The following is a 16,200-nucleotide window of genomic DNA, read 5'->3' on the forward strand; positions in this document are numbered from 1 at the left end:
AGATTTCTATTTGCTTAATAGAATCTTAGACTTAACTATGGAAAAAATCAAAATTACAAGAAATCCAATCTATCTAAAAATTATACCTTTCTAATCAAAATAATATTAAAATAATTAGTTTAGAAAGAGATTTAATCACATTAAAAATTATTAAATTATTATGATAATTAATTGTTATTTCTATAGGAATAGTTTTATGTATAACATCTCCAAAAAATAATAAACAACCATCTATTACTTCTACATGCATAGGTTTGATTTTTTTAATTAAAGATATATCTTATTTTTTACAAAGTCTTTATCTATAAAAATGATTGAGGCTCTTAAATTCAACAAGGCTAAGACTTTGTAATTTTTTGGTCCTAAATAACTTCTATTATAAAATAAAATTTTATTATAAGATATCAAAGAAAAGAAGAAAATCTTTATTAGGATTTACATAAGATTCTAGCTGCACCATCCCTATTGTAGCTAAAGAGATTTAATTTTTGATATATTGATTTTTTTGGCAACCATACTCTTCATTTTGTGATTATGTTGCTTCTTTGGACAATATTAAGTAATATGCTTGGATTCTCCACAATATAGGTATAAACCTTCTTGATAATGACAAGTCTTTTCTTGCTTAATAAGAAGTTTAAAACATACCATATCAATTTACATTGGATTTGATCTTCAAAAATAAGTTTTTGAAAACTTGGAATGTATTGTTATTACTTGACTTGTTCCTCTCTAGCCAAATCTTTGTTCTTGACGCTTTTCAAATAACTGATTGTCACATGTAATGGCTAGAGTAATAAATTGTTCAAAATATTTTGCTTTTGGCATTGTCAATAATAAATCTTTGATATTATCCTTCAATCCATATTGAAATTGATTGATAAAGGCTTTGTCATTCCAATCCATGTCACAAGTGAAGTTTTGGAATTTAATGGCATATATGGTGTCTAATTGTGATCCTTATTGTAAAGATAAGAGCTTAGTCTCTCCTACTCTTTCTTGATTGCTTTCTTCAAATGTGGTCATAAACACTTCTAGGAATGAATTCCTATTATAATACGATCCTAAATCTTTTTCTATCAAAGGTGCAAACCAAGAGAGAATACTTCTAAATAGAAGTACTCATATAAATCCAACTTGAATAAATCCATCAGCATATTAGAAAGGATATAACCTTAGATAGAGCTTGATTTGTTACAAAAATCCTTGAAATTTTGATCTTGTTCCATCAAACTCCTTGGGCATATTATTCCTTATCCTTATTATACTTATAGAAGCAAAACTTCTTAAATTTGGTTGTGATGCCAATCTACTTGCTTCTTTTAACTATATAATTTTTTGATACAGATTGTAAACTTCTTCTATATGCATAGGATTATATGTTTTATAATTAACACTGATGATGCAAGAAATTTCAACCTTAAGAGTATTGAAAAATTTGTAAAGATTTGCAATAGTTGCAAATCTATTCTTACTTCTGCCAAGTCAAGCATTTATAATTTTTTCTTTTATTTCTAGCAACTTTACAAATTTATAAGTCAAATTAAAAGACGGTAATCTCTAATGTCAAAAGAGAGGTAATTTGCTCTTTTTAAGAAAATAAATATCAATATTAGAAAATTTAATAGTTTGTTTAAAGGTGGATAATCTCCAACCTTCAAAATACAACAATAGAAGTGGTGTAATCCACTCACTTTTAAAACAAGACAAGAACAATGAGTTAGCACTCTTGTGAAATTGCCCATGACATGAATCTTGAAGAACGAAGTCCTCAATATACTCTTATGTCACTCAAAAGGATTAGAAAATCAATCAAAGATGATATACTATTAAACTACAATGTCTATTGTCAAAGGTAAGATTAGAAAGTCTTAAAACAAGATTAACGACTAGAAAGGCATTAACAAGAATGAAGAAGGCTTCACTCTTGCCTCCATATATACTTTTAACTAAAAGCTACATGGTAATGTCCAATAGAATCTCCAAAATATGTTGACTTTGTGAAACACGTATCTTAACTTACAAGGCAAGTTTTTTATATGTGCGCAACATAATTAGCTTGCTCAGCAAGCTTCCAATATATTGTTAACTTATTGACCAAGTTTCTAACCTATCAATTAACTACAAACACATGTAAAGTCAAAGCAACATTTATGAAGCTTTGAAGAAGCTTCATTAGAAAATTTTATGAAATAAATGTAATTTTATTTACTACAACTTAATCATATAGATAAATATTAAAATAAATATGTATGTTCGTAACAATTCATTAGTTCCATTTCTCTATTAGTTTAAAAATAAAAAAAATTGAAGATAGATTTATATCTACTTTCATTATTTTAATATAAAGTTTCTAAAATCTAGATTCAAATTGATTCATATTACTAAATATAATATTCTATGTTGATCCATCATAGTAATAAGCATTCTAAAAGAAAAAATTAGTTGTTTTTATACCACTAATAATTCTTCAACTTCTATAATAACAATTGGAATAAATATCCATAACATCAAAGAATCTACCAATGATCACCTAAAGTAGTCAAAGTTCATAGATCCTATTCATTAGCAATTACTAGATTTGTAAGACCAACTATCTTGTCATGCTTAAATATTTTACAACTTTTAAGATTTATCTTCTTCAATCATGATGCATATAACACATTATTATAGGTTTCTATAAGTGCAACTCACTTTTTAGGGCCCACATTGTATCTTAATAGTCCACTTTATAAAATGGCATAAAACAAATTTAAAATGCCATCAATTCTATGATCCACCTTTAATAGTATCACCAAGCACTAAAACTCTATTCCAAGATTGTAATACTACATCTATTAGATTGTATAATCTAATTTAAAAAATGAACTTGAATTTTCTTTAAGATCTTCATTTTGACCTTAATCTTGTGAAAGTTCTAATCTAAGTACTTCATATGGCATTTTTATAGAAAGTTTTTTAAGTTAATATATTAGATAATACTATCTTCACTTACCAATTCTTCAATTGTTACCATACAATCTTCTTTGTTGTTCTCCTTCTATCGACAACTTCAATAAAACATTTGATTATAGTTTTGAATTATACAATCACCAACTAATCTACTCTAGAAAACTAACCACATTACATTTGATGATGAACTAACTCCTATCTTTGAATAATAAAAATTGAGTGCATCCAATCAAATTCTCTCATATCCTTGAGGATGATCCTTAGAGATTACAGCAATTTGTTCATTTTTCAAATCAAGAAAGCACAATTTCGCCCCATCGATAATACCCTTAGATTGTAACTGCATAGACGCACGAATAAAGAAGAACTATGATTTCAACAGTAAACCTCTTGATACAAAGTCATGAGCATGTGTATACATGCATGTATATCTCCTAGAGTATACTGGAAGTATTTGCACCACTGGGCAGATGCCAAGTAATAGATTGGACTCTCAAAGTATGAACACACGCATGTGTAGGTGCTCTTGCTACACTTGTGCCAGGAATACCTTCCATTTGTATTTCATCTCAATTCAAGAAAAATGCATGCAATCTTCGCATCCTTTCTCCTCTCTACTTCTACTACGAACAGTCAAAACTGAGCCAAGTCTAAACATAGGTGGCGCACATAGGATTTCTCAAATTTGGCATGTTTGCAGACAGAGAGCCAACTCAGCTTCACAACCGATCCAACCCTATAGAGAACCGTGCATTACATGGTTCATGGACACTACGAGCTGAAACCAATCCTGTCACCCTCAACTCATTAACTCTTCCAAAAACCTGTCCGCACAGTTTATCGAGCAGATGAGCTGAAGTCGCCTAAGGACCGTGCTACGCCCTACTCCCAAAACATGACAGGCTTAACGACCGAGCGGGTGAGGATGGCGCATTCCCAAAACCCATGCTCACGAACAGGCAATCAACTTGCACAAACGTCGCCAACCACACAAACCAGCAGGACAAGGCACCAGAGTTCGAAAACATCCAGGTCCATTCCATTAGATGAAAACATTCTGTCTGGTCCAGATATCTCAGCTACCACGAAGGTCCACATTCCCGGGTCACTCCCTCCAAGAATCCACACTTCCACGCCGCAGAATCAGCCGACTCCACAACTCAATGTCCCAGCTCAAACCGCTGCTATACCCTCACGCCCGTGCCTCTCCACTGCCCCCTAGCATACACCAACACTTACCTAAACACTACACCTTACTAACAAAATCCAACCAGAATATACCCTATCACACGCCCACCGCACCATCATCCCTACAACTTGTCCTCGAAATCCGACAATGGGGTCATCTGCTCCTTCAACCCCTTCCGCTTTCTGATGTCCGACACCAGGGTCGCCGCCTGAGTACCCGCCTCCAGTGGGTCGCTGTTCATCATCTCCCAGTGGTCGAACACGCACTGCGGGAACGCCTGCCCCGACGTCGCCGCTCGCAAGGTCCCCGAAAACCCGAACGACTCGATCACCGGCAAGTACGCCTTGATGTTGTACAGCGGCGTCCCCGGCCTCTGCACCTCCTCGAACACGTGACCGCGCTTCTGGTTCAGCACTCCGTAGATTCCTCCCAATGCACCCTCCGGCGCCTGGATCTCCACCAGGTACACCGGCTCCAGCAGCCGCGGCTTCGCCGTCAGCTGCGCCGCGTACATCACCCGCCGCGCCGTCGGGATGATCTGCCCTCCTCCGCGATGGATCGCGTCCGTGTGCAGCACCACGTCGCACACCTCGAACGCGATCCCGCGCATGTTCTCCTCCGCCATCGCACCCTCCTTCGTCGCCCACTGGAACGCCGCCACCACCGAGTCCTTGATCTCGTTCAGGTACTGCACTCCCTTACACATATCCACCACCATGTTCGGCCCCGTCGTCTCCGGCCCGAAACACCAGATCTTCTTCGCCAAATCCTTGTCCCACCCGAACTCCTGCGCCAGTATCTGCGACCGCACCTTCGGGTCGTCCCGCGGCCCGATCCGCCCGTCGTCGATCGCCTCCGACAGCCCCTCCTCCAACGGCCGCGCCTCGAAGTACAGCCTGTTGTGCTTGTTCGGCGACTTGCTCATCACCGTCCGCACCGACTTGTCCAACACCGTCTCCCGGAACGACACCACTGGGTCCGACACCACGATCTCCGCGCCCCCCATGAAGTCGTCCTGTAGATCCTTCAAACAGATCTCCAAATGCAGCTCTCCCGCCCCCGCGATGATGTGCTCCCCGCTCTCCTCGATCATGCACAACACCATCGGGTCCGACTTCGCCAGCCGCTTCAGCCCCTCCACCAGCTTCGGCAAGTCCGACGCGTGCTTGCACTGCACCGCCACCCGCACCACCGGCGACACCGAAAACTTCATCGCCCTGATCGGGTGCGCGTCCGTCTCCTTCTCCCCCGTCAGCGTCGCATTCTTCGTGATGAACTGGTCCAGTCCCACCATCGCCACCGTGTTCCCGCACGGCACGTCCTCCACCGACTCCTGCCTCCTCCCCATCCAGATCACCGTCCTCTGCACCGACTTCGTGTACAGGTCCTTCTTCCCCCCGGGCACGTAGTTCGGCCCCATGATCCGCACCTTCATTCCCGTCGACACCTTCCCCGCGAACACGCGCCCGAACGCGAAAAACCGCCCCTTGTCCGACGCCGGAATCATCTTCGACACGTACAGCATCAGCGGGCCGTTCGGGTCGCAGTTCCTGATCGCGTTCGCGTACTGGTCGTCCAGCGGCCCCTCGTACAAATTCTCCACCCTGTACCTCTGCGCCGTCGCCGGCGACGGCAAATGGTGAATCATCATCTCCAGCAGCGCGCTCGCCGCCGGCAGCCACGCCTGCATCGTCCTCTTCATCAGCGCCTTCCCCACCAGGTCCTTCTCGTCCGCCTTCAGCCCGCAGTTCAGCTTCGCCAGCATCGGCCACAGCTTCTCCTTCTGGTCGTTCATGCAGATGTTGATCACCTGCTTGATCGGGTTGTACACGAACTGCACGAACCCGCGCTGGCACGTCGCCGACCCCGTGTTCTTCGACGTCCACTTCTTCGTCGCCGGGTCGAAAAAGTTCTCCCCCCACAGCCTCTCCATCATCTTCTTCTCGTCCACCCCGAACTTCCCCGCGTACATCTTCGCGAAGTTCGTCAGCGTGAACGCCCACCCGTGCAGACCCGCCGAAAACGCCACCGTCCCCTTCTCCGGATACACCTGCACGTCCCCCAGCAGCGCGTCCTCGTACGTCGCCATGATCACGTTCGCGCTCTCGATCACCCGCTGGAACGTCTGGTACGCCTCCTCGCCCTCCACCTGCAGCTCCAAAAAGCACCTGTCCATCTTGTTCACAGTCAACACCGGCCTGATCCTCTCTCCCAGTGCCTGCCGCAGCACCGTCTCCGTCTGCACGCACACTCCCTCCACGCAGTCCACCACCACCAAAGCTCCGTCCGTGATCCGCAGCGCCGCCGTCACCTCCGACGAAAAGTCCACATGCCCGGGCGAGTCGATCAGGTTGATCAGGTAATCATGCCCGTCCTTCTCGCCCTTGTAGTCCTTCAGCGACTCCTCCGTCATCTCGTAGTACAGCGAGATACCGGTCGACTTGATGGTGATGCCACGGTCCGCCTCATCCTGCCGAGTGTCCGTCAGCCTCACATCTCCGGCGGTCTCCTGGGCAATGATTCCAGCAGCAGCCACCAGGGAATCCGTTAAAGTCGACTTTCCTGCAAACCACAACCAAACCCCCACACAGTCAGATTCATCTCATTGTCGGCCGTTGTTGCTCCTCACTCGTTTCCTTTATCTTCATAAAGTGTCGTCCAGGGCGTGAACGCCATCCAATGCAGTGGAACAACTCATGCCGGGCATTCAAAAAACACTAAGCTTGAGCGCATGGCTGTTAGTTCCCCACACAAGTTCACATCGATGGCTACGTCGCACACCATGCTAACGGATAACAACATCTAGCTCGATTTCTCGGCTTGAGGATCTCCACATACATGCGGAGCAACGGGCGAAAAGGGGTGCACTCTCTCACCGCCCGTGGGGACCTAGCATGAGCAATTTAAGGTCGTCCTGGTTTTCCCATCCACCCGCGTTTACCACACTCAAAGACCCACTCACGTAGACTCTGGCACTGAACCCCAACTCGGGTGTTGCAGCCTCACTTGCAATCGACCCTTGCTGTCCTCCCCCTTCAAACGGGGCAACGGCTACACATTACTACGACCATATCAGCGCAGACCTAGGGTCGTGCCCTGGGCTTTACAATGCCCTTCCCTCGCATTTCCCCCAATCAATCCTCCGCATAAGGAGGCTGAGGCGGTTACTTCGCCCCCGCCTTCAGATCTTCGAATGGCTCGCAGAAGTGCGAACATTTCGGGTCGGTTTCAAGCAGTCGCCCTTCCGATCATCGCACACTACAAACTCAAACCCTAGTCACCAGACCCAGACTACCACACTGCAGGAGACAGGGACTTCGACATACCGTGATCGACATGGGCGATGACGGACATGTTCCTGATGTTGTGCTTCTTGTCCATGATGGCGCGGAGCTCGTCCGCCGAAAACTTCACCTGTCACAACACGAGCGCACCAATCCATCAGAACATGAAACACTTCGCCCTAATAGGAAACCCCAATCGGACCAAAAACCCCACGATACCCACACCGCCTCGCCTGACTCCACCCACATCAAATCAGGGCAACCGTCAATCCCGAATGTTGTGTTTTATTTCTTAGAACCATGTCGTGATTGCATTCACTTATGGAGTGCAACTCATGCCGCTGTGATCGACACGTCGAATTAGCCTGTCGGATAATTGCAACGGGAAACCTAATGGTAGCATTTTTTACAATAATTCATTTGTTGGCTTCATCCTATCAGCGAAGCTATACATAGCGCTGAATCCATGCCATTCTAATCGCAACATCAAGCCCTTTCTAGCCAGCGCATGCGGGAGTTTTATCGATAAAAAGCAGTACTATCATATCTTACAATCAATTTTGAGAAATCACAATAAGCTAAGCACGGGGCATTGGAGGTTACCATCTTGTCAAGTTGTTGATGTTCTCGCCCTCAACGGCGCAGCGGAAGGAGGGATAGTGAAAAGAAATGATCAGCAGGCTGGGGGAAATGTGAGCATGCCGCCCCTATGTTGCCTTGGAAAAGACCTCAGACTGAGTCGTGCTGTGAGATATTATGGTCACTGTTGTTCGTGACAGTCGCCCTGTAATGCTACAGCTGCCATTCGCCTTAATCCGACGGTGATCCCGAAGGCTTGGATTAGGGCTGAAGTTTTTGTGGCTCGACATTCTAGGTCAATTATGTGTCACCTTTCTGTAGCCTGAGGTTATGCTTTATGGTGGAGATAACTTTTCTTTTACTACTGGCACTCCCGTTAAAGAACAGATCTATTAATAGCGTGTGCTATTCGCTTCTCTGAAAAAACTTGTCCTCTCCATTAGTGCGTGTATATGTTCTCTGTTTCTGGTTTTCTTTCTGAGGAGCTTCTACGCCTCGACCGAGCTATGACAATCTCGGCTCGCATTGAGTTTTGCCTTTCTGCTACGTTTGCTCATGTTAGATGTCGTGTCGAGGTCTGAAAGTTTACAGTATGTTTGTTCTAGCTAAATAGGAATATTTGGTTTTTTTGTTACTCTTGAGTGTGTTGATACAGTAGAGTTTCTGGGATTTTGCGCAGCATGTGTTTGTTGATTTTCGTTGTATAGGAGGCTTTCTTGTGAGAAACCACAGGCACGGATGCGTGTAATAACCTAAATGTCGCAGTGATAAAATATGCGAAATTAAGCATTGGTGTGTTAATCATAGCTATATTAGACAATCGCACGAGCCACGGGTAATATAATTGCTAGTCCATTTTTAACTCGTGCACATTTCAAGACTTGTAGACATCGTTCATGCTCTCCTCTATAACAATGGCTGGGTTGGAGAGATTTCTGATTCTTAACGGTGCCCACAGTTTTTATTTTCCTTGTTTTCTACGACTTAGTTTTCTTTTCAATTGTCGCACGCGATTACCTGATATTCAACCCAGCCATCGTTCCTACTTGGCAAATCCTGAAAACGATTTCATAGCAGCGCATCTCCATGTTTTACCTCTTCAAGCTTCTGATATCTATTCCTACAAGCTTTCTGCAATTAATTCTCAGTCTTGCTGGTTATAACACAATCTATGCAGTTGCTCATGATAGTGCTTGGGGGTAGCCAGTATTCTCACTGTTGATTCTCTGTGTGGGTGAAAGTTCAACTTCGGCTCTGGTGCAAAATTTTGTTGGGTGTTGTAGTATTGTCTGTTTTTTTAACAATGGCTCTTCAACTAATTTACTGTAATAACCATGTATTTTCCTTCCTTTTATTTCACCAACATAGATAGGTGTTTATGTTTTGTGCATGGATTTTGACCAGCAGGATTCTGGCTGTGTTTCGAAATACCAGCATTCGTATGTTTCATGATCGTTGAGTGTAGCTCCGGTTTCTGCATTGCTTCTCCAGCTTTCCATGAAAATTCGAAGTCACGTACATGAGAATCAAATGCACTTTAGATGTGGAGTTGGAGTTTTAATGAAGGGTTAACAAGAAGGGTCCACGAAAATGAAAAATCGTGATTGTCGGAGTATCAGTTTCATCTGATTGATCGAATAATATGGTTAATTACTCTATCAGGAGGTCAAAATTATTACTGTCCAGTAAACATGAACATTAGTTACAAATATGTGAGTGTTAGTGTATTTACATGTATATTGTGAGGACAAAAGACTTGATGAATGAAAGAAATCTCGATACCGTGTTGATCTTTATATAGATTTAATTTATAGTGAACTTTCTTGACAATTCGAAGCAACATCACACACGAACATAGTCGTGTAAATTTTTGAAACAAAAAAAAATTGTACAATCCAGGTTATAAAATACATTTTGAACATGCTTTACTGGTATTACATGACAAATAATAAAATATGATGTTAACAAGCCCTCCAAAACGTCTAATACTTATATATATATATATATATATATATATATGTACACATTTTTATTACATAAGTATGGTTAAATTCAACTTCATATATATGTATATATATACACTCTTGTGAAAACCTATGTTGATGGACACAAAAAAGAGAGATAAAAAATAAGAATCAAAATAGGAGAAGATGTCATCCTTGAGACATAAAATGATATGAATTTGATGCATGATTGGGAGCTTCCAAGCTCGATGTCTAGTGATCTTGCAGTGCTACTCTTGGCAATTTGTGGCATGTAAATTTTGATCCATGATTGATCAAAAGTTGATCACTTTTGCTTCACTTTTGATGAAAACAATGAAATATGTAACCAATTAAAGATGGTTTTGATTCCTATAGTTTATGCCAATGGTTTATCCCCCAAGTTGTTTTAAATAAGCAATATACTTACATACATACATGTGTGAAGTTATGGAAATATATGATGTTTTTACAAGTAATGGCATTTCTAAAAAAAAAGAGTAAAATATATAATATATATAATTTTAATATTTTAATAATATATGTTTTACATAAAAGATATGGTTTTTATTTTTTTAATTTTTGGCTCAGGTTCACATAATTTCAACTATATGTTTGAGATACACTTATCAAAATTATATTTTGATGGATATTCCAATCCTAATTTATTTTTCAATGCATGTGCTTTCTATTAATATTAAATAAGATTGCAAACTTATACATATTTCATGCAGGCTTAAAATAAGTGAAAAATAAAAAATCGTATTATTTAATTTCAAAATATAAATATTTTATAAATTAAACTTACAAACATGTAAAAAAAGCGCAATAATAATGAAACGGTTAATTGAGATGAATACACTCTGTGTCATCGGAGTGACAATCTTGTCAGGACGTAACGTTGGAAAGACGATATCTGGAAGCGGCATTGTTTGGCATGTCGAATGATGGCCCCTGAAATTCAATTCCTGCCCTCATTAGGGCTTAAGCTCCAGAACCACCTCCCGTTAGGGTTTAACGTCACAGCCATTTCTGTCGAGCTCCAGGTTTTGTTGTCATCGATTCTTACTCTACGCTCTCGAGTTCTGCTGATTCTTTGCAGCTTTTTGTACTGCCAGTGTTTCCATTATGCCGAAGTCGAAGAGGAATAAGCTCGGTGAGGACAAGCAACTTGGAACGCCCATGTGTATTTTTGAAAGGAACCCGAGAATATCGTTTGGCTCATATTGTTGTTGTCGTTGTTATCGTCTCTGTCGGACTTTTGTGCGAGGGTCGTGTGTTATGTGATGCTGAATTCGGATTTTGCCTGGTTATGATTCAGTGACTCTATCCAAGACAAAGAAGAAGGACAAGGAGCAGAAAGAGTCCCTCGTGAAGTCTGTCCGCGACTGTCTCGATCAGTACACGTCTCTTTACATCTTCTCGTTTGAGAACATGCGAAACATCAAGTTTAAAGAATTCAAGGAAAAACTTAAGTCTAGTTCCAGGTATTTTTCATTTCCGCTTCATCTTCTGTTGAACTGTCTACTCCGTGGAATAAGTACGAGTTACTTCAGGTGTCTTGGCTTTTCTGTTACGAGGTTCATGTTGCAGCCTGAGTGGGAGGTAATGACCGTACTAGGTTTAGGTTTTCTCACTCGTCTCCTTCAGTTTAGCTTGGAGAAGGTTCTCGTGCTGTCTGCTTCTAACAATGGTTCAAAAGTTGAGATTGTTTCTGTTGCTCAGTTACAGTTTGTGGTTGCCTGAGTGTGGGACCTTGATTGGTTAGGTTCTTTTTAGGAGGGAACAAAGTGCTGCAGATTGCTCTGGGGAAATCAGAAGCTGAAGAGCAAAAGGAAGGATTGCACCAAGCCAGCGAGGTATTGTAAATCTGTGGAAACCTACTAACTGTATGCTATACATGAATCTAGTTTGGAGGCACATTCCTTAATTTTTTTCACTGGAATTGAACTCGACGACTTGGAAGTGGACGTCAGTGATGTGGGATAACTAGAAACGTCTCTGTGTCGGGCTGCAGTTAATACATGGATTCTGCGGACTGTTCTTCACGAATCTTCCCAAGTCAGAGGTCATTAGGGGATTTCAAGAGTTTGAAGAGCTTGATTTTGCACGGACTGGTAGCGTTGCGACTGAGACGGTAAGGGTTCGGTTCTACTTGCGTTCAGCAGGTTACTAGGTATTATATTATTCTTTCCGATCTTTTTCTTGCTAGGTTTTTGCACAAGATATGTCACGAACTTGAACTAAATTACAGTTGTCACTGATGACAGGTGGAACTTCAAGAAGGACCTCTAGAGCAATTTTCACATGATATGGAACCATTTCTTCGCAAGCAAGGAATGCCTGTTCGTCTTAACAGGGGTATACTATTTTTTCTTGTTCCTTTTACTGACCTTAGAATGAGTTGCGCACAGGTGGAGACAACAATCCTACTGTTACTATATGTTGCAAACTGGTCTTACAGCATGAAAATGATCTTGGCATGAAGGACACCCTGAAGTTTAAAAACTGAATTGCATTACCAGGAACGCGTGTGTAGTTGTTGCATAGAAATTTGTTACACCATGGCCCCTCCTTTTGTTTCTTTACGTTCCAATTTCTTCATAATCTAGACAATTATTCTTGGTTCACGACTTATGTATTTATTTATCCTTGAGCAGGCGTTGTAGAGCTTGTTGCGGACTATACTGTCTGTACGGAGGGCGAGAACATCTCACCCCAGGCCTCAAGAATATTGGTACTATCTCTTTCTATGTCTTTTGGCGGTCTTTATACATTTTTCCGTGATGATTGGACTCGAGTCATATTCAGTAAACGCATACGTTTAAATAGCCCTATTCTTTCGGCGGCGCTTCTACAACGTACTTACTGCTTCGTACTTGGAGTATTATTGAAAAGAACTCTGATTTAACTTCCTGTTCGGTTGCAGAGGTTGCTAGGTGTTCAAATGGCTGCTTTCAAGATGCACCTGCGATGTCGTTGGACACCTAATGAATTCGAAGTTTTTGAAACAGAAGAAAAAATGCAACTAGGCAATCCTTCAGATGGCTCTTAGGCTTGCATTCTCTCGGCATAGGCACTTGCTGAGCACTGCTTGATAACTCAAACGATGGGGTGTTAAAGTAGTTCACAGTTTGTTTATCCATCATCTTTTGAACAACCTTCTGATGATGCTTCTGCTGTAATTTGAGATATTGGAACTCCTAGACAGGCGCCGCGGCGAGAGGGAATGTGAACTTGTAGAAAAATGACACTGTTAGGCAGGATATGAGGGTATTATGTTTCTCTCGACTCTTTATTAACTTGAGCTACGAGAATAGAAGGGAACAAAAGATTAGTAGGTGATTCAATCTATCTTTAGCATGGACTGCAATGTACCACCTGCTCTTAAAAGAGTCCAACAGAACGGATTCTAGTGGCACTTTCATTCTATTCAGATTGACCATATCCTGTACCAGCGGGCGAAATTGATCTCGCATCCTGTATGCTCTCAATACTGAATGCTCTCAGTCCTGAAATCGTCATCCAACATTGATACCGGTCTTTCAAGTCACGATATTGACATTGTGTCGCAGTGCTTGTTGAACAATAACGGATAATTTTATGGAACACAATCTGAAAACCTCCGCAGTGGATTAGGACATTGTTGTCCACACATAGACTTTTGTTCGCAAAAGAATCCAAATGTTGAAATGGCATTTCTTCAGTAACGGTCGATGTAGTCTAAGAAGAGAGAGAAATGGAAATTTTTAACTCGTAATCTGCATAACTAGTCAATAACTGTACATTGGAAATACATCAAAAACTTGGGTCTGCTTGCTGTCTTATCGCTCATGCAAATACCAATTGCTGTGGACATTTAATGTAGTTTGGATGATTCTTTAGTGCATGGCCTCTAGCAGCTGAGAAGATAAACCTTAAGCCGGTTTTCAACCATACACAAGTTGGATGGATGAGGATATATTCGAACCAAGAACATCACTCACTTGGATGGTGATTCTGGGTGAGATGAATGTAACCACGGCAGCCATATCCACTATCTCACCATGACGCAGCAGTATACCGCTTCCTCTTGTTGCTCGGAGACGGGCAGTTGTTTTGAGTGACCCTAGATTGTGCAGCGATGGCGTCCTTGGCGTGCTCTCTATCAGCTCCTTGCAGCTCGTCTCTGCGTAGCAGCTTCCAAGGAGAGTCTCTCGTTACGGGCAATCCCTCCTCCTCGTACCAGGTGCAGCAGCAGCAGGGCAAGGGCGCTCTCAGAATCAAAGCTAAGGAGTCGAGGATCGGGAAGGCACCAATTCCCGTGCCGAAGGGTGTGACGATTAACCTTGAAGGCCAGAGCTTGACTGTGAAAGGGCCTCTCGGAGAGCTCGCGAGGACGTACCCCCGGGAGGTGAAGCTCACCAATGCGGGTGATGTACTAACCGTAGAAAGGGCTGTCGAGTCCAGGAGAGCTCGCCAAATGCACGGTCTGTTCAGGTAAGCTGAATTCATTCAATTGGGTTGCATTCCTTCATATTTTCGCAATGTACGAGTATTTTGAAATGAGGCAAGAATCGTTACCTTATTGAGCAGAATTTTAAATCTAAGAATTCTCGGAGTGGAGAAATCGAACTCGACATTTGTCTCGTTTTTTGTAGGACATTGACGGACAACATGGTCATCGGAGTCAGCAAGGGTTTTGAGAAGAGGCTCCAGCTTATCGGTGTGGGATACAGAGCTGCCGTTGAGAAGGACGAGCTAGCCCTAAATTTGGGATTCTCTCACCAAGTGCGAATGAAAATTCCCGAGGACATTACCGTGAAGGTGGAGGAGAACACGAGGGTGTTAATCTCGGGGAAAGATAAGTGCTCCGTGGGAGATTTCTCTGCGGCGGTCAGGAAATGGAGGCCTCCGGAACCGTACAAGGGTAAAGGTATCAAGTACTCTGACGAGGTTATTCGCCGTAAGGAGGGCAAGGTCGGCAAGAAAAAGTAGAGGGTCTCCCCCAACGGAATATTTTCATAGTCGTAGCTTTTACCTCACCCTCTGGTTTCTGGAGGTGGAATGTCTGGGCTGGCTCAAATTGGATGCTACAATGGATATTGACGTACATTTTTTGATTTCTCAGCTCCTATACATCGCTAATTTAGCGGCGTTATACAGTTTCGTTATCTATACCTGCATTCTTTCTGTCCCCTCCATTGCACTAATGCCATCTCCATTCCAAGGTTTCGTGACTGGTTTGGAACACTAGTTGTCGCTGTTATCATAGTGGAGCGGTTTTTAGTGAAATCAAACCCGGTAAGGAAAGATGGAAACAATCATTATCAATTACAGATACGTATCTTAAAGAGGGTTCTATGCTATCTTCGATGTGGCACAGGTTTGCATGAGGAACGCGTACAGATCCTGCCTATGAATTGATTCGAACCCATCGTGTTCCTGGTACCTATGAATATCCACATCCAGTATTTTACTGTATTCTTGGGCTCCTCCTGCAAGTTCGAAGTGCTTGATACCATCAGGAACTAGTCAGTGTATGAACATTCTGTACCCAAATGAGCAATGATATCAGCCCGAACACACTGCCCATTGTGAATCTGAACATAACCGTCTACATGGTCGACGAACCGGTTGTTACTCCTGTAGAAGGTGGTGCCTAGCTGCTTCGATACCCAAATAGGATTCACACACAACTCTTTCTTCCTTAAATCATAACAAAACTTTTACACAAGCAAAAAGTCTTCTTTCAAAGCAACATTCAAAATTACGAAAATCGTGCACACCGACGCAAAAGATAAAATACATGTGCCATCCAACTGAATCAATTTTTGATGTATGCTCCACAATTGGTCTGCTTCAATTGCAAAATAGTTACATTCTATCTCACGTCTGTTATGGATAGGCACGTCTCAAAACATGCGTGTTCTCCGAATTATGTGTAGTCATCAGGGTCTCCTTCCTCAAATATCATGTAACTTTCGATTCCGTTTGTCTTCTTCAAGGTTCAAGATAACATGGTTTCATGATGCATGTCAAGCATGACAGTCCCTTCATGCAATACACTTCCAGGATTCGGAAGATTTAGGATATTGCGAAGCTGCTGCACCAAGTAGGGGGTGCCCGAGAGTCTAACCACGACCATCACTACCTTCACCTGCCACATTTGATCAGTTGGATTGAGATCGGCTTGAGATCGACGACGAGATCGAAGTGGTAGCATATGTCAGGT

General features: G+C 42.4%; 3 protein-coding genes across 3 annotated transcripts; 2 read left to right on the top strand and 1 right to left on the bottom strand.

Annotated features, from left to right (window-relative positions):
• Positions 1-3,969: 3,969 nt before the first annotated feature.
• Positions 3,970-8,171, bottom strand: LOC112289112 (elongation factor 2). Its single transcript, XM_024534062.3, has 3 exons — positions 8,029-8,171; positions 7,468-7,555; positions 3,970-6,703 (listed from the first exon to the last, which is right to left on the bottom strand). Exons 1-3 carry the CDS (start codon positions 8,029-8,031, stop codon positions 4,263-4,265), a joined length of 2,532 nt encoding a protein of 843 aa, XP_024389830.3. The 5' UTR covers positions 8,032-8,171; the 3' UTR covers positions 3,970-4,262.
• Positions 8,172-10,989: 2,818 nt separating this feature from the next.
• Positions 10,990-13,453, top strand: LOC112288781 (uncharacterized). Its single transcript, XM_024533331.3, has 7 exons — positions 10,990-11,142; positions 11,308-11,473; positions 11,755-11,845; positions 12,004-12,123; positions 12,257-12,347; positions 12,647-12,723; positions 12,916-13,453. Exons 1-7 carry the CDS (start codon positions 11,115-11,117, stop codon positions 13,039-13,041), a joined length of 699 nt encoding a protein of 232 aa, XP_024389099.1. The 5' UTR covers positions 10,990-11,114; the 3' UTR covers positions 13,042-13,453.
• Positions 13,454-14,057: 604 nt separating this feature from the next.
• LOC112288782 (large ribosomal subunit protein uL6c) lies at positions 14,058-15,088 on the top strand. The gene is made up of 2 exons (XM_024533332.3): positions 14,058-14,465; positions 14,627-15,088. The coding sequence occupies exons 1-2, from the start codon at positions 14,110-14,112 to the stop codon at positions 14,961-14,963; spliced, it is 693 nt and encodes a 230-aa protein (XP_024389100.1). The 5' UTR covers positions 14,058-14,109; the 3' UTR covers positions 14,964-15,088.
• Positions 15,089-16,200: the final 1,112 nt, after the last annotated feature.

The sequence above is a fragment of the Physcomitrium patens genome, chromosome 11 (assembly GCF_059467195.1).
Source record: "Physcomitrium patens ecotype Gransden chromosome 11, ASM5946719v1, whole genome shotgun sequence".
NCBI classification, from domain to species: Eukaryota; Viridiplantae; Streptophyta; class Bryopsida; order Funariales; family Funariaceae; genus Physcomitrium; species Physcomitrium patens.

Excerpts from the sequence above, each read along its gene's own strand:
- LOC112289112 (XM_024534062.3), bottom strand. Across the intron at positions 6,704-7,467 it reads CATCGCCCATGTCGATCACG|GAAAGTCGACTTTAACGGAT; the intron begins GTATGTCGAAGT and ends TGTGGTTTGCAG.
- LOC112288781 (XM_024533331.3), top strand. The coding sequence starts at position 11,115 with ATGCCGAAGTCGAAGAGGAATAAGCTCG. Across the intron at positions 11,143-11,307 it reads GTCGAAGAGGAATAAGCTCG|TGACTCTATCCAAGACAAAG; the intron begins GTGAGGACAAGC and ends GTTATGATTCAG. Across the intron at positions 12,348-12,646 it reads GCCTGTTCGTCTTAACAGGG|GCGTTGTAGAGCTTGTTGCG; the intron begins GTATACTATTTT and ends ATCCTTGAGCAG.
- LOC112288782 (XM_024533332.3), top strand. The coding sequence starts at position 14,110 with ATGGCGTCCTTGGCGTGCTCTCTATCAGCTCCTTGCAGCTCGTCTCTG. Across the intron at positions 14,466-14,626 it reads CAAATGCACGGTCTGTTCAG|GACATTGACGGACAACATGG; the intron begins GTAAGCTGAATT and ends CGTTTTTTGTAG.